The sequence below is a fragment of the Cicer arietinum genome, chromosome 3 (genome assembly GCF_000331145.2).
Source record: "Cicer arietinum cultivar CDC Frontier isolate Library 1 chromosome 3, Cicar.CDCFrontier_v2.0, whole genome shotgun sequence".
Classification (NCBI taxonomy): Eukaryota; Viridiplantae; Streptophyta; class Magnoliopsida; order Fabales; family Fabaceae; genus Cicer; species Cicer arietinum.
The window spans coordinates 75,750,856-75,772,007 of record NC_021162.2 but is presented as its reverse complement, the minus strand read 5'-3'; the positions used below and the strand labels follow the sequence as shown (position 1 = coordinate 75,772,007).

At 32.3% G+C, this 21,152-nt stretch overlaps 1 protein-coding gene across 11 annotated transcripts; it reads left to right on the top strand.

The window, feature by feature from the left end:
* The first annotated feature begins 712 nt into the window (after nucleotides 1-712).
* Nucleotides 713-19,374, top strand: LOC101488398 (uncharacterized). 11 transcript variants are annotated; one of them, XM_004494691.4, is made up of 32 exons: nucleotides 725-1,151; nucleotides 2,291-2,378; nucleotides 3,330-3,438; nucleotides 3,520-3,618; nucleotides 4,597-4,639; nucleotides 5,384-5,455; nucleotides 5,553-5,648; nucleotides 5,889-6,125; nucleotides 6,305-6,488; nucleotides 6,776-6,887; nucleotides 7,012-7,098; nucleotides 7,204-7,342; nucleotides 7,802-7,898; nucleotides 7,991-8,053; nucleotides 8,638-8,747; nucleotides 9,277-9,381; nucleotides 10,020-10,096; nucleotides 11,387-11,462; nucleotides 11,830-12,051; nucleotides 13,009-13,080; nucleotides 13,671-13,742; nucleotides 13,823-13,887; nucleotides 13,971-14,073; nucleotides 14,150-14,281; nucleotides 14,491-14,634; nucleotides 15,394-15,501; nucleotides 15,616-15,666; nucleotides 15,739-15,816; nucleotides 15,897-16,010; nucleotides 16,292-16,488; nucleotides 16,856-16,925; nucleotides 18,667-19,374. In XM_004494691.4, the coding sequence occupies exons 1-32, from the start codon at nucleotides 1,065-1,067 to the stop codon at nucleotides 18,853-18,855; spliced, it is 3,498 nt and encodes a 1,165-aa protein (XP_004494748.1). In that variant the 5' UTR covers nucleotides 725-1,064; the 3' UTR covers nucleotides 18,856-19,374. The 11 variants fall into 11 exon arrangements, 5 of the variants coding, with proteins under 5 accessions (XP_027188380.1, XP_027188379.1, XP_027188381.1 ...); XM_073366012.1 differs by lacking the exons at nucleotides 725-1,151; nucleotides 2,291-2,378; nucleotides 3,330-3,438; nucleotides 3,520-3,618; nucleotides 4,597-4,639 and adding an exon at nucleotides 4,811-4,845; XR_003471889.2 differs by lacking the exons at nucleotides 15,616-15,666; nucleotides 15,739-15,816; nucleotides 15,897-16,010; ... (1 more) ...; nucleotides 16,856-16,925; nucleotides 18,667-19,374 and having other exon boundaries at nucleotides 720-1,151; nucleotides 14,498-14,634.
* Nucleotides 19,375-21,152: the final 1,778 nt, after the last annotated feature.

Genomic DNA, 21,152 nt, shown 5'->3' with positions numbered 1-21,152 from the left:
AGATAAACCATAATAGGATAACATGGAATTCAGCATTTATTCTAATACCCTATTCTTCCTTTCTGCAATTCCTTTGTTCTTCCTTTTCAAGAACCGCACTCATTTTTAAAGTGTACTGGTTTTCCACAATGATTGTTGGATCTGTGTTGGTGACAATTGCTGGGTACGTTTCAAACTCATGACCTTATGTTTTCTACACAATGAACACAAACACAAAACCAACAACAATTTCATGTTAATGATATCTAATATTTTGGAAATATCTCACAGGAAATAATCGTATATGGTTCATGAAAGATTTATTTATTTATTTTCAAAAAAATAGTAAATTTTAACATATTTAATTTATAGAACTATTTATGAAAAATATGTTTAATCAACATAATTTAAAAGCTCATGTCGTAAAAATTATAACATGACAAAATAAACTCACATCACAAAAATTGTATCTTGTAGCAACTCTCCTCTCACAAAATCAATCTACAAAATTTATATTATTTTAATTCAAATCAATTAAAATTGAATATATTCTGACAAATTAATCGATAATTTGACCGATAAAAAAAGTGTTATAAGAAATTCGAGTTAGGTAAATAAAAAATTTGTTTATAGAAAAGCAGAAAATCGAAAGTTGAAGTTAATCAAGGACTGCGATATAGGTAGGTTACACCGTATATGATGATACAGCGTAAATAATAGCCCCTTTGGTCTGTTTATAATAAGTAGTAATAGAATAGTCCAGTACAGCAGTAGTGACTAAGGGAGACAACCAAACCCCCAAGCCAAATCAAAACAGTGAATCAATTCAACTCAACTGAACCCAAAAGGACCCTGTCCCACTCCTCTCGGATTCCGAATTAATATAAATATAAATCGCCCACACTTAACTCACTAAATACCCTATTATTATTATTACTCACCAATACTCTCACTCTTTCTATCACTCTCTCGTTCCCAATTTTTTCATCATTCATGAAAACGAATTGCAAGTAAACGTAGTTGAAATTGAATCGCGATTAGGTTTCCACATTCAACTGTTATTCTCGATTTCGTTGTTCCCGAAGATGCAAGGGTTTACTGGAAATAATACTGATTTGGCAGAGCTTCACTCTACCATGCGAGCCATCGAGCTAGCTAGCACCTCCATTCAGGTCTTATAATCTATTTCATCCTTAATTCTCTTATTCATATACTCTTATCGCAATGCTCAAATATCTATATAATATATTATTCATTTTTTCTTTCTTTCTCTTATTGACGTAAACTAGCTTCTGTATTTTACATGTATAGTTTTGATGTTCATTATCATTATTACTATGGCAAAACAGAACCATACCATATGTAATATAACTTCATTTAATTTTAAATTTCAAACAGCTAGTGATTTTTCGTCTAAAACCGTGCAAACAGCTAGTCATTATGTCTTGACTTTTGAATTTTAGTGTCATTTTGACCTTATTTTGAAACTTCCATGACATTTTGGTTAGTACTCAATGAATGAAAGAATTATAGTTTACATTTTATAGACCATAGCTGCATCAGAATTCCAAGACAAAGCCATAAAGACAAAATACATTTCAAAAGAAAGCCAAAATAAGACATTCTTTTCATGGTTTTGGACGAAAAGTCACTGAAGGTCGAGTCAAATGTTGTTCTCGTTTAGAAAGATAAAAGACTTGTTTGAAGCTTTAAATTAAGTTAAAGGATCCTCGTGCTATTTTGCCTATTATTAGCAAGGCTGCCTCTATCCTATCAAGCACCGACACACTCATGCAAGTAATAATTTAAGAAAATAAAAGTCATTGATGTCATTGTGTTGGTATCATACATCAAACACACACCTTCAATATGACCTTCAATATGACGTATCCTCTATCTATATCATATATCTAAGGCATTGTTCCGGGTTATCAACATTCTAATGTAATTTTTGTTGGTTGGAGTGGAAGGTTGAAATAGCATGATCATATTTAACATTACAACTAAATTCTGTAATCATATTAGAGACACTCACTTATAGTAGTATATTTACATGTTTTTCTTCTCTCTCTCTCTCTCTCTCTCAAGAAAAAATGCTGGTTCAAACTCCAGCACTCTATATTTACATAGTCCCATTACTGTTTCTTGACGGTTATCTTTGCTCTCAATCTCTCTAGTATCTACTTCAAATCCATGTGGGTGTGGTGAAGAGATAGAGCATCTGTGTACTTTTTTATTTTAAATATGAACTAGTAGGAATGCAAATACACATGCAATCATGTTCTTATTCCTGTTGTGTATTTATTTTCAGATGCAAATCAATCCAGCAGCTTCAGAGGCAATTATATTGTCATTAGGCCAGTCTTCTCAGCCGTATAAAACTTGTCAGTTCATTCTTGGTGAGTTTACATTGTTTTACCTGTATGGAAACAAAATATATGCTTGTGCAAATGGTACTAATAAGCCAAATAATAAATTCAAATAACCGCTGGCAGGCAAGAATCTGCAAATTGACTTGGATTATGTGTTGATGGCCTAATTGTTAATGCAATAGTTTACTGGAATCATCATATAATAGGATGCCATGATCTATTGCTGTTTAAATGTGAAAAAATTGCAGCTCAAATAGTTTACTTAAATTTTCATCAGTTTCTCAGATAATGATGATGATGCTAATAATACTAATAATTAAGTATCATAATGCTATCATCTAAAAACAGAGAACTCTAGAACAAATTGAGTATTATAATGCCATGCTTGTTGCTGAATAATTTAGTTCACTAATTTGATTTGTCTCATCATTAACATTATTAGTGAATTTGCTATTTGGTTTCTAGAATCAATTTTGCTTTTCACTAGTGCTGAATGGGTTTGATGATTTGTTTAGTCACTTTAGTGTCAATCATTCGCCCAGTCCAATAGATATATAAATTGTGACTGCTGTATTTCAAGGCTTCTTTGCTGGGTAGAGCCTTGTTGTATAGGTGCTTGTGCGTTTTACACCTATAATTTTTTTTTTTATAAAATTTGAGTGCTAACAGTTCACTCTCTATTATGATTCGTAATTTCATGTGGATCCCACTAAATCGCATGAATTTCATTCCCTATAGTGAGGCTCATTTCCAAAGTGGTGGAACCCACTGGAATTTCACCCAATCATGGATGAAGTGCTAGAAAAAGAGTATGTAGCTAGCTTGTCTAAAAAAATAAGGGGCATCTTATTGACTATTTGGTTTAGAGTAGTTTCCATCTGTAATGTTTATTCATTATACTTTATTAGGTGGCCTCTTAAAGTTTCTGCATTTTTCTGGTTTAGATCATGCTGATACTGTACTGGTTTGTCTATGTAGAAAATTCCTTGGTGGCAACTGCTAGATTTCAAGCGGCTGCAGCAATCAGAGAAGCAGCTATTAGAGAATGGAGTTTTCTTAATGCTGATGACAAGAGAAGCTTGATTAGGTTTGCTTAAACTTTTCAATCTTCAAAAAATGTTACCCTTTTAGATACATACATCTTAAACCTTTTAAATATATATTGCAGTTTTTGTCTATGCTATGCAATGCAACATGCTAGTTCTCCTGATGGTTATGTCCAAGCCAAAGTTTCTTCTGTGGCTGCTCAATTGATGAAAAGGGGTTGGTAAGTAGTGCATTCTGTTATTTATCTTTTCCAGTTTAGAAAATTGTCTGAATTATCTGGCATTTAATAACTTGTCTGACCTATAATTGAACATTGAACTATACATTTTTTTTTCTTCCTATAATCACTCTTAGAAAATGATGTGGGATATATATATATATATATATATATATATATATATATATAGAGAGAGAGAGAGAGAGAGAGAGAGAGAGAGAGAGAGAGAGAGAGAGAGAGAGAGAGAGAGAGAGAGAGAGAGAGAGAGAGAGAGAGAGAGAGAGAGAGAGAGAGAGAGAGAGAGAGAGAGAGAGAGAGAGAGAGAGAGAGAGAGAGAGAGAGAGAGAGAGAGAGAGAGAGAGAGAGAGAGAGAGAGAGAGAGAGAGAGAGAGAGAGAGAGAGAGAGAGAGAGAGCACTGTCACAATTTTACACTGACAATGCATAATAATTAAACTCTTAAGTAAATATCTGTTTTAATAAATTATAAAAATCTGTTACTTCTAATAAATTATAAAAATACAGTATTGTAAATAAAACAGCATGATTACCTAATTATATGTCAATCAAATAAAATGAAAACTTTGTTTGCAACAAGTAATCCTGAAACCCTAAAAATGTGTATAGAGTAGACTGAGGACATGCAATATTTCAAACGCTCTAAGTGATTTAGAATTATTGTAGTTTCATCATGCCACCATTCTTTCCCGAACTATTTTGACATATAATGTGCAATTTTTGAGATCATGCTCTGGATATTACAAACAATTTAAAGATGTATATCCTGTGTTGGATTGGATTTGTTCCAATCGAAAGCAAATAATAGGAAAAATTCTTTTTGTTTATGGCATATATTATTGTAAGATGTTGATTTTTCTGAAGAACGGCAAGATTATTACTTTGTTGCAGATCAGTATTAGTTAAACTTTGAGGCTGTTGAATAATCTGTCTTATAGTTGGTTTGGCAAAATTTATATATGTAGGCTTGAGATGGTAGCTGCAGAGAAGGAGACACTCTTTTATCAGGTGCCCACATTTTCTGTGTCTGTCAAATTTCTTTTGGCTATTGACTCTTTTGCATGTCTTCTTCCTTCTTCTACTCGTATGTTGGGACTCAAAATGAAGAATTTTTTCATAAGGCTAATCGTATGCATGAAATGTATCAGTGGGCTGTCCAAATCCTCTGAAGTTGATTAAACTGATGACTGATTAACTTGAGTAAATTTGAGTGGGTATGTTGGGTTTTTTCTTCAAACTGAAATTATTTGCTGGCTTGTTTGGTATGGGATTGGTGCATATGAAAACCATTATTCCTGTGCACTACTAAATTATTTAACAATTTATACATAATTATTTAAGAACACATTAAGACACAATCTTTTCTTTCTAATAGACAAGTCAAAGATTACCTCACTTCTTACCAATCTTCTGTAGTCTTCCTCAAATTCTAGAGGGAGAGTTACAGTTTAAATTATAGAGAGAGCATATTTACATTTTAAAATGATTACTCAAAAGAGTGGCTAACAATTTCAAAAGATGGTTGATAATATGTTCAAATAACTTTCCATTTTGACGGTTAATTTATGCTGAAATATAAATATATTCACCAGTATATCCTAATCGTTATTTACACTCCCTATTTTAAGAATTCAAGGTTGCTTTATCTTGTTCGTCTTCATTGTAACACAAATTTTGTCAGGATGTCGACATTCGATTTGCTCTGAAACGTCTGTCTTTCATGGATGCTTGACATTTTCGCATATACTGCAGGTGAACCAGGCTATTGTGGGCATTCATGGAGTAGATGTGCAGTTTGCTGGAATCAAATTCCTTGAATCATTGGTATGCAATATTTCATTTTACTTTACAGAAATTTTGCCATTTCCTTTTATAGCTCCATCTATAAAAAATACCAGCTTTATATATTAAATATCTATAGGTATCTGAATTTTCTCCTTCTACTTCAAGTGCTATGGGCCTTCCAAGGGAATTTCATGAGCAATGTAGGAGATTACTTGAGCGAGATTTCCTGAAGGTCTTTCCATTTTGAATATTTATTTGACACCGCATTTTACGCTTTTGATCTTAAGTTTATTGAAATTTTATTATTTGAATATTCATTCTACATTACCATTTACACTTTTGTTCTTAAGTTAATTGAAGTCTTATTATTAAAAATAATAGTTATTTATGCTTGTAAAGTTGAATCCTGGATTAATATTAATTTATTTTTTTCCCTTTTTTCTTTATATTATTATTATTACCTATGTTTTAGACATTCTACCAATGGACATCAGAAGCTGCTTCAAGTGTCACAAATAGGATTATTGAATCTGACTCTTTTGTACCTGAGGTTAAAGTTTGTACCGCTGCACTGGATCTCATGCTTCAAATCCTGAATTGGGATTTTCGTAGCAATACCAGTGACACAAAAGTAAATGTAAATGTCTTCTCTTCTGGAGTTAGGCAAGATGTGGATTCTCTTAAAAGATATGAATGTCACCTAGTTCAGGTAATCTGTCGGTTTGCTTATTGACAGTTTACATGCATTTGCGTAGATGAATGGTTACAGGCTGATCATTGCTACACACTAGACAAAACATCAGAATTACATTACAGTCATTACTAGAAATTCATATTATGAGTATACCACGGATGACTCTAAGTTCTGTTCTTGATGCTTACATGCAGCCTGGTTCAGATTGGCGTGATGTGTTGATATTAAGTGGTCATATTGGATGGCTTTTGAGTTTATATGCTGCATTGAGGCCGAAGTTTTCATGTGAAGGCTACTGGCTTGACTGCCCTATTGCAGTCTCTGCTCGAAAGCTAATTGTACAATTTAGTTCTCTAACTGGAACTGTATTTCTTTCTGGTATAACTGCTTCCTCGTCCATCTTTATGTTGACTGTATATGTATATTTTTAGAAGTGTGAACTTCAAGTTTGTAAATATTTTGTCCAGTCTTTCTGACGAGAGAGATGGTTATTTTGATGGATTGATTTTATAGAGGTGTCCAGTAGTTTTACTGATAGTTAGAGACAACTAGTTATTGCTAAAAGGAGCCCTGATAAGTTGTGCGATTCACTTCTTTGTATAACCATCCACCCCAAAAGAAAATCCTTTTTTTGAATTTATCGATTTTTTTCTACTGTGTTTTAGATGATGGGAAAATGCATGAGAGGCATCTCCTGCAACTGCTTTCTGGGATACTAGAGTGGGTAGACCCTCCCGACGTTGTTTCAAAAGCTATTGAAAATGGGAAAAGTGAAAGGTTTGAAGGATATTCATTTATATAATGCTCGTTGCAAATGACCCACATACCTGTGCACACACCTGCCTCTACACGGTTCTATTTATTTATATTTGACCATCAAATTGGTTATGGTTTCATGCAGCGAGATGCTTGATGGTTGTCGTACATTTTTGGCTATTGCAAACGTAACAACTCCTTATGTGTTTGATGGTCTCCTAAAATCTATTAGGTATTTCAATTGTATTTTGATTTCTTTTGTAGGTATTTCTCAGTGTTTATCATAATGATAGTTGAAATAAGTTGATGCGAGTAAACATTTTGTTTGATGCTCCAGGCCCATTGGTACTCTTACCTTTTTGTCAATATTGATGTCGGAAGTAATTAAAGTCCTCATAACTAGTAACACAGAAGAGGAGACTTGGAGCTGGGAAGCACGTGATATCTTATTGGACACTTGGACTGCCCTTTTAATGGTATTAATTCAAATATAATTATTTAAAATAATTGTATGTTTTCTCTCTGACTCCTCTAGCATTATACTATTTTTTTAAAAGTTCCTGTTACAATTCGGTGTTATTGTCCTATTTGTGATGGTGCAAGTGTAGTACTTGTTAATTTATTTGAACTTCAGGAAGTTTCTATTCCTAACTATCAATATTAAAAAGGGCGGCTCAATGCACGAGACTCTCACCAGGTGTGGTCCGGGGAGGGTAAATGCACGTAGCCTTATCCCTGCAAGCGGAGAGGCTATTGTCAATTATCACTTTCAAATTATGTGAACCTAAATGGACCCAAGGAAGCACGTATTGTTCACACTCAGTAAACATATCTGTTGCTTAATTTGGAATTATAATTTCTTCAATATAAATCAAAATCTGGAGTTTGTTAAATTTTGGTCATTAAGCTGAATGGTTTTAGTTGTTCTTCCTCAGCCAATTAATACTATCACTGTGAATACTTTGCTTCCACCGGAAGGGATTAAAGCTGCTGCCAATCTCTTTGGTTTCATTGTAGAATGCGAACTAAGAAGTAAAACCTATACGAAACTTTCTATAGCGCTTTTTAATTTTCTTTGTATTACTTGCTTTCTTTTTCCTCACATAAGTTTTCTTTCTATTTAGTGGCCTCTGCATCAGCATTTAATGATGAGGGTGACTCAGATTATCTTCGTGCTTCTGTATCAGGTATGGAAATTTAACAAAGATTTATAGAACTGCAGGCACCAGAATTTAGTTGTCATTTTGTATTAGTGTTAATATTGGCTTAGCTATTGCTGGACTTTATTTAAGCCATTGTAACTGTACTGAAGAAATAATAAAGTTAACATCACAAAGCAGATAGCAATAGCAAACTGAGTTGAATCTTGTAATGTGTCAAGGCTTGTTTGAGAGCTCAATTTCATGCTGAAATGAAAAGATTTTTCCTAGAAAGTGAATTAATGTTTTTTGTTTGATACCTTTGAAAAGTAAATTCAAAGTTATGACATGCTTAAATTACACAGTAACTGAACCCCTTCAGCTGCAACTCCTTGTTATATTATTTACCATTGTTTCCTACAGTAGAATCTCATTTTTTTAATTAAATGCCTATAGTTTCCTTTAAAGCACATTGAGTTCTTGATTGAAAATATCTTCTAACACTACAAACTTGGCACTAAATTTTTCACGAAAATTCCGCTACCAACTTCTTGGTGCTAAACTATACATCATCTTGGGTTTTGATGAGTTTCTTTTGTTCTTTTTGAAAACAAAACATATTTTCTTTGCAGCTATGGATGAAAGGTTAAGCTCCTATGCACTTATTGCAAGAGCTTCTATTGATGTTACAATCCCTTTGCTCACGAGCGTGTTTTCGGAGCGGGTCACACGCCTTAATCAGGTTGGTTTCATATTGAGTTATAGAGGATAACTTCCTTGGATGTAATTTCAGATATCCCATCTGCAAATATGCTTGTCTGCCTCCTTCTCTCTATAAGAACAAAAAAACACACATTTATGCTTTTCTTTCTTTTTTGAGCAATATTTAAGTTGCTATAATTTTACCCCAATATATCATATCTTTATTTCTATATCCTATTTTCTACAAAGACTAGTTTTTTAGTGCCATATAATGCAAAAAAAATTGAGTTGGTTGTTAGTTCTTTATTAATTAACTTATACCAAGAGTTTTTGCTGAGTTTTAACTTTTAACTACTCTATTAAAACCAATGAGTCACACACTAAGCACAGCAATAATATCAAATATCAAATGGTTATTCAAATTTTTCAATACAGCTCATTGTTATAAACTTTCTCATTATTTGTTTGTCTGTTTGTGTTTTTGTATTATCTCATCTATGTATGATAAATATTCTATGCTAAGTTATCAGAGCTATTACCATAGCTCAATTCTTTCGCTTGATTTGTAGGGCAGGGGCATTATTGACTTGACTGAAACTTTGGAAGAACTTTACTCATTGCTGCTCATAATTGGCCACGTAATTGCAGATGAAGGGGAGGGGGAAATGCCACTGGTATGTTGATTGTAATTTCTCCTTATTTTATATATCTCACTCAGAAATGTTCTTTGGTACACAATTCTTCTTTTTCTTTTTGAATTAAAGGAATCTTAATAGAAAGAAAAGACTCCAGGAAAAAACAGCTTTGGGGGTTGGGGACCAGATATCCTCAAACAATTTGTCAGTATGATACATGGAAACTGTAGTTTGAATTTTCCTCTATTAAATCTAGAAAAGAGAGTAGGAAACTGAGAAAATTTTCTCTTTGATAAACTGACACTTTTCTGTTATGATGATTACTTGGATCTGCTGAGTACAATAATATTTATAGCTACTAAGGCACACATACAATCATACTCATAGGTACTATTGCTATAATCGTTTTTATAGCTAGTGAGACTTGCAATGCAAGGTGTTCATCTAACAGAAATGATAACCGTTAACTACATTAACTGTTACTTATGTTAAGAGATAGTTATGCCAGAGAAGCTAACTGACTGGAAGCTTCTGGATCCTATCTCAGTATTCTTTTATAGAATAGTGCACTCTATCATTCTCTATGTTTCCACCTTTAACCCTTATTATTCTTCAAATGTTAATGGCGGTGTGTAATGCAATCATTAATTGAAGGTTACGTCATGTGTGATATTTAGGTTCCTAATGCCATACAAACTCAATTTGTTGTTAATTCTGTGGAAGCAGATAAACATCCTGTTATTTTACTTTCCAGGTAACGTATTTCTCTTTTCTTATATGGAATTTGGTGTTTGCATTGACTTCTTGCTAAGATTTACAGGAAAACCTGTCTTGTGAACCATATTCAGATTTTGGCACTTTTTTAGTCTGGCTATGTTAAAATTCTTGTTCATATTACTTTTTCGGAGTATTGATTTGTCATCTATTTTTCATCTGTTGTTTGATCTTTTTTCTTTTTTAGTCACGTCCCTCTTTTGATTTGTTTTGCCATGCAAAACCACAGTAGAATGAGCAGCCCCGTATCTGTTTTTGTAAATTTTACATTACCTACTCGGACTGACCAGATTATTGATTAGCATGTGGTAAAATGACTATATTGTCTCTTAAATGAATCAATGTTCTCTGTTATTGAAATTTATGTGTAGCTGTGTACATGAAATCATTGTGTTTTCCAGGCTTCCTTGCGTATGTGGCATATGATGATATCCCAATAATCTTGCTCCCACACCCACAAGCATGTGCACACAATAGCATTGTGTGTTTACAATTGGGGATCAGTTGAAACTTTTGCAAGACTCGGAATACTTACCTTACCAACCGTATTTTTCTTGCTTACCAACTTTTACAAAACATGGAGTAAACAATCAATATTTTGTTTTGTCCAAGAAGTTTGTTGTACTTTAACTGTGAAGAACTCCAAGAAACTCCATAATAAAGAAAAGTTTTGAGATAAAAGCGAAAACTAAAAACTGAATCTGTAACTGTATTTATTAATTGTTTTTATTAATAGAGTCAATAGGGCTAAACAAATTCTGAACAGAATAATTGAGGCCCACGGCCTGCTAAAGTTCAAGTCTTAGCTAGCTTAGAACAGAGTTCTATAAACACTCTAGACTCTGTTTCGTCCATACTCCTTACAAACTGTAGAATAAAGTAACATTGACGTTAACCCATGTCAATGGTATATAAATTTTTTTCAAATCACTATAAAATTTCACGAGCATTTTATGCAGGGTTGAAATTTTTTAATAGTAGATTTTCTGAGAAAGATATCCTCTACTAGGTTGAATTTACAATATTTATTTTGATCCTCTCCTGTGTCCATGTGGTCTGGCTATTTGTGTCCACATGTACGTGTCTGCAGTTTGTTAGCCTTTTATTTATGAATTAAGGAACTGCTCTAAGGTATGGGTGTTTCCTCGGATTTCTAAGTGTTGAATCTTGAAATCAAGATAATACTCGGATAAATTTCCTTATTGCATTGGTAATAATGCCTGATCAAATTGTGAAGCCATGAACTCTTGTTTCTTATTAATTAATGCAGCTCAATCATAAAATTTGCTGAGCAGTGCCTAAATCCGGAAATGAGAGCATCAGTTTTTAGTCCCCGACTTATGGAGGTAATGCATTTTTATTCATTTATCTTGTGTAATCTTCTACCTCATACAGTATCCTTTTTATGTTTTTATTGTAGACATAAAACCTGGATATGTTACTTTTGTTGTCTTCTGGCGTTATTTCAGTAGTAGCCTATGTCCTTGAGAAATGGATAGTCTATAAGCTTTTGCGTGTACAGAACATTATTATACTAGACTGATGATCTAATGCACCATTTTTGCTATAATAACTATTTGCTTTTATTTAATTTTAAGAAAATTGCAACTTTTTAAAAACTAAACTGAAATTACTATTGGTTGCGTTAGACAATGCCATTTCTTACAAGATACTGCTATCTTTAATACTCTTTTAAATTTATGTTCTTTGCAGTCAATTGTATGGTTCCTTGCAAGGTGGTCTAGCACATATCTAATGTCTTCCGACGGTATTGTGGAGAAAATATTAGATTCAGGTCATCATTATGAGTATAGTTCAAAAAAGGCGCTGCTTAGTTTTTTTGGAGAGCATAACCAAGGGAGAATTGTTCTTGATATTATTGTTCGTATATCTTTGATCACACTTACATCATATCCAGGGGAAAAGGATTTGCAGGTTTGTGTTTAAAACTCTTATTATTTTCACTATTTTGGATATTCTCGTTTATATCAAGAATTTGACATGATTGCTACCAAGTTTCCATCTGTATTTACTAATGTGAAGTACACATTCAGATAAGATGTTTACAGTTACGGTCTTTACATGCATGTGCATTTGAAATTCAAAATATGAAATATATTTTATAAATATATATTATTGGTGCTGTGAATAGTGATGATCAATCTGATTCTCACGCTAGAGATTATCTATTTGTAGATTATCAAATTCTAATGCACATAGGCGATAATCATTTCATGATCAAAAAGTGAAAAGTGATGTGTTTCCATCCAAAATTTTGTATAGGTCATGTGATTTATATTAACATCACAGTTCATGGAAATATAAGGACTGAAGGGATTTTTACAAAAAATAGACTAGATTGAGGGAAAATGTGCCAAAGCATTTTCAGGAAAAAATTCTTTAACAGGACTACTGAGAGAACTGAATGATAATTCTAGGTTTGGAACAACTTACCTGACAATCAGTTAATTTGTTCACCATAAGCATTTTTTTAATATCAAAACTAAAAACTTATCCATAAATTGATGAACTAACCACATGTTCAATTAGTTATTTTGATAGAGCCGAGTTAGCAACAATTAGGAAGTTCGACTTTTAGTAAATACAAGTCTCATAAATTGATGAACCAACCACAAAGTTCAGCAAATTTTTGATAGTGTGTACTTTACATTAGTAAATAGTGAATATTAAATAAATCAAACATAATTGTCTCATTATTTGATTTATTTAATATTCATATTTGCTGATCCATTTCTTTCTCCTCAATTTAATATTTCAATTTATAAGGATTGCATGTTTGTGAGTAGAAAGTACTGGAATAAATAGCAAACCACCTGATTTTGTGGATTTTCTAAATGTAATGTTTGCTGTGTGGTTTCCGTGTTTTTTAAGGGCCTCACCTGTTACATGTTACTTCATTCGCTGGTTCAGCAAAAGCATATATGTGTTCACCTTGTTGCTCTGGTGAGTCAGTACGTAAACTTTTATATCGAAAGAACATCAAGATCTGCAATTTTATCTTAATGCTAACTTAAGAATCTGTATATGTTTTAAAATGATATATTTCTTTTATTAACGTGTGATTCAAGTTTTATTCATGTTCTTGTAAAAAGGTGAAGAGGAAACTCTGAAAAATGTATGATGTCTTGTAAAATTACAGGGATTGATACAAAGAAAAACTATACAAAAATAAATCCTAATTAATTAATGGTTTGTTAGTGAGTGCCTTAAGGGGTATTTAATGTAATTCCTTTTATTACATGCCTCTAATTACTCAAAAAAGAAAATATTAAATAGCATTTGTATTTCCGAATTTCAATGTAACACGTTTCTTTTTATCCCATACTTTCTGCTTTTGTTTCTGTAACAAATGCTTTAGGACACTCATGAGCATGTGCCGGAAAATAAGGGTGTTTGTTCCATTACTTTCATGTGTCCAGGACCTTCATATTATATTACAGTGAATAACCTTTTTTCTTTTATGCTAGAAATTGCTTAAACAGAAGTAATATTGTTGGAGCATTACTGTCTTGAATTTCTGATTTCTTGTGCAGAATTCATGGCATGATCTGGCAACTGCATTTTCCATTGAAAAGACTTTGTTCTTGTTGGACACTGCTCATCAGGTAAGAACTTATCAACTTCCACTACCAGCTACTTTGTTGCTGCGGGCTATAATCTAAATGCCATTGGTTTTTTGCTTAAGCGATCTCTTGCACAAACACTTGTTCGTTCAGCTTCAGGCGTGAGAAATTCAGAAGAGTCAAGCCAGTGAGTATTTACCTCAACTTTCTTTCTCTATAGTTTCAAAATTTCCATGACGCCGTGCTAAATGTTTTCTGTTTGTATATAAGATATGTAAGGAATCTCATGGGTCATATCGCAACATATATAGTAGAGATGTCCAGCAAGAGTGACTTTAAAAACATTGCCCAACAACCAGATATCCTCCTGTCGGTGAGGGCACAAGCAGTTATTTTTTCTCATGTTTGTATGTAAATAGCTCCTCAATGTCATCATTGATATCCTGTAGGTCAGCTGCATGTTAGAACGGCTACGCGGAGCTGCAAGTGCTTCTGAACCTCGAACACAGAAGGCTATATATGAGCTAGGATTCTCTGTAATGAATCCCATACTAGTTCTGCTTGAAGTATATAAACATGAGGTAGCATTCACATTTTCTTGTATCTTGACTTATTTAATATATATCCTCAATGATCTTGTGACACAAGTGTGATTTCCGGGACTATCTTATACTTTTGGTGAACAATTTCATACTTTTGATTGATTAATTATATTCCTTTTCATTTTATCTTCTTTTTCAGCTAGACATGCGTGTCTAAACTTGGTTATTCTAATGTTAATATTGCTTAGTCTGCAGTGGTCTACCTGCTACTAAAGTTTGTAGTGGATTGGGTTGATGGACAAATTACATACTTGGAGGCCCAAGAAACTACTGCCGTTGTTGATTTTTGCATGCGTTTGCTTCAGTTGTATTCATCTCACAATATTGGCAAGGTAAATTTCTTTAATCAATTGTATGCTGTTTTATATGGGCAAATACTTTAGCTTGGGAGGAACACTGTGACTAGTTTAACATATACTATTTTGAAGGTTCTCTGAATGACCATCTTTATTAGACATGGCTGAAACTTTCTTTCTTGTACTTCAAAGATTGAAAAGACTTATTTTTCGCTTCTTTGTTCTAAATTGTTTAGGTGCATTCAGTTGTTATCATAAAATTGATTTGCATAAAAAAAATAACTGTATGAATGGGTTTTCAAATCACTGTCTCTTTTAAAAGGAATCTTTTTTTTCCTTTAGGGATATTTATTGTGTGGGGCACATGATAACTTCCAAGTTGTATCCTCAAACTACATCTTCAATTTGGAATCTATTCCCTTATAAAAAATTTCAGATTTGTTCCAATGAAGTTTCAATCTGGCTGAACCAATTAATTAGTCTTGAGATTAGATCAACGACGAAGACAATCTTTAGAATAATTACCTGCGGTATTAAGAGTCAAAGATACACTTTTGTCTGTTAGTATGAGGCTTATATTATGGGATAAAAGAATCATGTTTATTTACTGTCTTTCCCTTTTGCTTTGGCTTTGTTTTTGATATAATTCAACAATATAGTTGTTTTGTTTATATTATGTGAAGTCAATATGATACTACTATCAGTATTAGTAAAGAAAACCCAGTCATTGCTAATTTGCTTTTGCTTTTTTATTTAAAAAAAAAATCAATCAAGTCCCTTTTTGATATCTTTCAGATATCGCTAAGTCTTTCAAGCAGCTTACTTAGTGAGGCACAAACAGACAAGTATAAAGATTTGCGTGCTCTTCTTCAACTTCTTTCAAGTCTTTGTTCTAAAGACATGGTAAAGGTTTACTTTTTGTAAATTTCAGATTGGCAATTGGAAAGAGATCTACCTATACCTCATACTTGTACTTAAAATTGGACCAATGTAACTGAAAAATAATTGATTTCGCAGATTGATTTCTCTTCAGATTCAATTGAGACCCAAGGCACTAACATATCTCAGGTGGTATCATTATTACATTTCCCTGTTTCATGTAAAGTTAGATAATCAATCTCTATAGCATTGATCTTGCAGGTGGTTTACTTTGGTCTTCACATAGTTACACCACTGATTTCTATGGACCTTTTGAAATATCCCAAACTTTGTCATGATGTAAGTTATTGATGTTCAATGTAGCAATTATACTGAACTGAATATTTTCTAAAAGCTGATACCATGTGCTTTATTTGCAGTATTTTTCTCTCTTGTCGCATTTGTTGGAGGTTTATCCAGAAACATTTGCACAACTAAATAGTGAAGCCTTCACACATATACTCGGAACTCTTGACTTCGGTCTCCACCATCAGGTGATAATATACTTGTAGATGTGGCTTTTACTCTTTAGTAATCGACATTATTTGATGATTAGTTTAAACATATTTCTGGTTCTGAAAAGACGGCATTTTTAGTCCCTATATAGAACGAAAATAATGTTTTCAATCCTTAAAAGAATATCTATAGATGTTTTCACTAATTTAGCATTCTCTTGCAATGACCTCAAAAAATTTCTTTTGAAAAAGGAGAAAATTTCTCTACTATATACTACACTACTCAAATCTAGATAATTGTTTCCTTATTGATTTTGCAGGATGTAGATGTGGTTAGTAAGTGTCTCAGATCTCTGCAAGCTCTTGCTTCTTACCACTACAAAGAGACTGGTAATGGTAATATAGGCTTGGGTGCACATGCAATGGGTCTTAAGGATTCAAGTGGGGAGGTTCAGGAAGGTCTTTTGAGCCGCTTTCTCCGTTCATTGCTGCAGTTACTCTTTTTTGAGGATTACAGGTGAGAATGCAAATGAATTTCTTTTTCTTTCTGTATTCTTATTTTTACTCAGCCCTGCCATGGTTTGGGCCTGCCAATGGTGTTACCTCTGTTTAGGATTAGAATTTCGTTAATATGACGTGATTACATCTGGCTCTCGAGAAAATTTTCAAATGAAAATGAAAATCAAATATTGTTCCATCTTAAAGCACGTCTGCGTAATTCTTATCATTCATATAAATTTATAATATATGCTGAATGATTTAGAGTTGCAAACAGGTTCAAGTGCCTTCTTTTCTAGTTTAAATCTCAATAGGCAATATATAATACCGTAGTCAATACTACTTCCAAACAACATTATAACTAATAGTATATTGCCTTGTTACAGTTCTGATCTAATCAGTGTTGCAGCAGATGCTCTCCTTCCACTAATCCTTTGTGAACAAAGCCTGTATCAGGTATGTTGCTTTAGCTTGCATTTGGTAGATAAGACAATTTGCTTTGTCCTTGTTTTGGTTGTAGTCCCTCTAACAGTCCCTATAATATTTGGTCATATTTGTTCCTAAATTGTGATTGGACCAAAATTTAAAATCATATCCAACCCTCTCTAAAACATGGGTACTCCAAAATTTATGCCATATTCGTACCAACACCCGATACTCGTTTAGTACTAGTGGTAAGTACTGAGTATGTATCAAAATTAGTTTTCCAAATAAGAAATTGGGTACTCCATTTGGGTACACGTGCATACTTTTTTAGTATGTATCTTAGTTTTTTGAAAAATATAGTTGTACTATACTGTATCCATGCATCGTAGCTGACTCTAGACCTTAAAAAACTCGATGATATATAGGTCTAATTATTACTCCTTCCGTCTCACAATGAGTGTCCCTTTAGCAAAAAAAATTGTCTAAATGAATATTATTCTCAAATTTCAATACAATTTTAATTATTTTTTTTCTATACTACCCTTCAATAATTACTATGTGCACAACTTACAAAACATTATTGTACTTTACATTGATAATAATGAAAAACTCACCAATAGTTAAGATGGATAATTTGGTAAAATGAGTTATCTCTTTCTTCTAATTAATGCATTTCTTAATATGTGTGCAAAAACTTTAAACAACGTTCATTGTGAGACAAAGAGAGTAATTAAGATTGGGTGTAGTTGTGTGTAAGTAGGACGAGATTGGGTTGTCCCAATGAATGGGGGAGATAAAATATAGACTGGTCATGCAGTAACGTCCAATAGAAAGAAAAAAAAACTATAATTAGTACATTGTACTTACACATAGTTTCCTAAATATAGGATATGCCTTTTTACTCTATTTAAATTTTGGGATTTTAATTAAAGGATAAACTAATATATTACTTTACATATAAAAAGTGTTTTCAAATAAATTAAAATATATAAGACAATTCAAAGACTAGAAGGTATATATATAAAAGAAATAAAGGTAAAAATACAAACCAAAGGTGAACCAGAACTATCCTTAACCAGATAACGAGACATATAATATGGCCTACTTTGATCCTATTTTTCTTGTGGGGCAAGGTTTATCCAACTTGGGTCACATGGTCAAGGTATCGTTTCTAATTGGAACTAGTCCTTGTTCTAAGGACAAAAACATGCTCCACATTCTTTGAAATTTTTGTTTGGCCTAACTCAACTCCAAAAGTTAGCTACAGACTACTTTGGACGTATCTCTTGTTGATATGAGATATCAGCACAACCCCTCATACCCAATATTAGACATTTGGAGTGTGGACAATGCTGGTAACCCAATAACAACACCTGTTTGCACGTAGACATCTAGAGTTTGGACTAATATAAGTGGCCCAACCCAAGGACATATTTAGGATACTCTTGTACGATCTTAGAATTGGAGCTAGACATAACTCAAACCCAAAGTTAGTTTAAGAGGTTTTTCAAATCAATGTAGATTCTTCATTGTTCTGATTTTAGCAATTATAATTTTCATGTTGATAAGTTTGTTGTATTTTGTAATCGAACTTTACCAAAATGGAGCATCCATTGCAATCTACATAGAGACTCAAGTTTTTAGAAGCTTGTAAATAATAAAAAGCTATTCTCTATGCCCTACCTATAACGTACTTAAGTCTTCCTGCTATGATTTTTACAACTCCATTTGTTGAAATGATTCCTGAGGTCTTTGGTAACTTTCTTTTCAGAGATTGGGCAATGAATTGATAGAGAGACAAACAAATCCAAATCTCAAATCAAGGCTGGCAAATGCGTTGCACTCACTAACTAGTGCCAATCAGCTTTCTTCCTCCCTTGATCGAATAAATTACCAGAGATTTAGGAAAAATCTGAATAGCTTCCTTGTTGAAGTTCGTGGATTTTTAAAAACGGTGTGATCAATTATGTGTAACTTATGTTGTATAAAGCTTCAAAAGAAGAGCTGACATCACAGATTGCACCAGCCGCTGGAGAAGGAAATAGAGGCAAACAATGTTTTTGGAGTTACAGAAAACACACGAGTCCTATCTGCGCTACACTGGGCCTTCTTTCTTGGATTGACAGATCACTCAGGTTGTATGCAAAAGTAAAAGCTTTTCATTTGTTAGTCAGAGACTTGATAAAAACGTAAAATCTATCCGGAGGTCCAAGTGACAAAATTGTTGTCAAGTAAAATTATTTTCTTCAAACTGCATTTTGGGGAGATGTATATTTTGCTTAGTTTGTAAAGAGTGTAATTTTTTCCACACTCCATTTTTGTGCTCTATTGCATAAGCACACAATCTGTTTAGATCTGTCATAGATATATAATATATTGTACCATTTCTTAGCTCGTGCAAACTTAAGGTTACAGGAAAATTGATTCATGATGATAGGTGCTAAATGAGTTATTTTATTCAAGTTTTATTACTGTTGTATACTTGTGCAAGATACTAATAACTCACGTATCTTAGAAGAGTTTTATCTAATTACTCATTTATATTTATGGAGAGGTCGAAAAGGCTTTAGTCTGCATCGTGCAAGACCGAAGAACTCCTACATATAAACATGCTTTAGACACACCACCACTATAAAAGAGTATTTCTTCTCTCACTTTTTAATGTTTTCAAAGACATGAAAATACCCGTTAGGATTGATTGATCTGGATGTGTAAAATACACATTCGAATTAGTTAATGTGGATAAAATTTGAGAGTTTTTTAAAAAACTCTAATAAATATTACTTCTATATATAATTATTAGTCATCTTTTTTAAAAATATTATTTTATTAATATTAGTGTCAAATTATTTTGAAATATTAAAATATTAGTATCAAATTGTTATGAAATATGAAAAGTTAATATTATATTCAATTATATATAAAAGATAATTTAATAATAGTTATACACGTTAATTATACTACTATTGATTAACTAATTTTTTTAAGATATGTGAAAAGTGTGTTAGTCTTATAAATAGAGATAAATGGAGTAATTGGCTGTACCAAAGCTAAGTTTTTGTTGAATATTTTAATTTCCGATATCATTTGATGTAAGTGTAAGTGGGAAATTTTCTCCATACTTCCCCAAATTATACTCCTTTCCCTCGAACTCGTTGAATTTCGAAGTTTGTCCCTAAATTTTTTAAGTAAAATAAAATTATGCGTGTACGTGAGTATTTTGGAATATTTATTATGTAATTATTGCAATGTATTTATTACTTCATAAATAGAATCGTCATGTGTCTGTCAAAAAGAATTTTATAAGACATAAAAGCTGTTTGAATTGATTCTTTATGTTCCCGCTGCAATGAAGAGAGTGACGACATTATCTATGTTTTCTTTAAAAATGTAAATCGTAGATTATGGTTTTTTGTAAGAAGGAATCTTACATTTTAAATAATTAATTTACTAGAGTTTTGCCGAAATGAAAAAATATAAACAGTAGATTATTTATTTTTTCTTTACTGAAAATATAGATTTCGTTTATAAAATGTATTTCACTCTTTTTTTACCGAAAATGTAGATTTATTTATTGAATGTATTTCACTTTCACTATAAACTGTTATTTATTGTGTATATTTAAAGAAGAAATGTAATTGGAATATTTCGGTATTTTATAAATTATGTAATTGCAGAAAAATTATACATCAAAATCTTCAAACAAATTATAATTAAATTTAAATTATTTAAGACTAATATTTGAAAGTTTATAATATTTACAAGATTATTTTAATTTTTTACCATCACTATTTTAAAACGCTTTTAAGGTTGATTGAATTGAAGATCTTGATCTAGGGTTCTTATGCATCAATGGCTTGTAAAGTTACAACTAACAAATAATGGCAGAGAAAGGGCACCTCCCTCTAGAATCTATTACAAATTACGAAATACGAAATGTATTTTTTAAAATTAAATATATCAAATTAATATCATTTAAATTATCATCTCTTATGTAAAAACGAAAAATACTATGAATTTCTATATCTAAAAATTGTCGTTAATTATTATTTACAATAGTCTACTATATATTGAATTGGTCTATCTCAACCTAATTTTATTAAAACTTATTATATTTTTGCAAAAATTATCATCCCACATTATTTTTTTACTGTAATTTATATAAACTTGCGGTTAATTAATCTTTAAATATAGAGATGGAAATATGTCAATTCCACCAAAAGAATCAGAATTTAGAGCTTAACCACTTTGATGGAG

What these genes read in the sequence shown, in the direction of transcription:
- LOC101488398 (XM_004494691.4), top strand. Translation starts at nt 1,065, where the DNA reads ATGCAAGGGTTTACTGGAAATAATACTGATTTGGCAGAGCTTCACTCT. An exon ending in CCTGTTATTTTACTTTCCAG is followed by an intron (nt 10,097 to 11,386) that starts GTAACGTATTTC and finishes TAATTAATGCAG; the next exon opens with CTCAATCATAAAATTTGCTG. An exon ending in TGTTGGACACTGCTCATCAG is followed by an intron (nt 13,743 to 13,822) that starts GTAAGAACTTAT and finishes TTTTTGCTTAAG; the next exon opens with CGATCTCTTGCACAAACACT.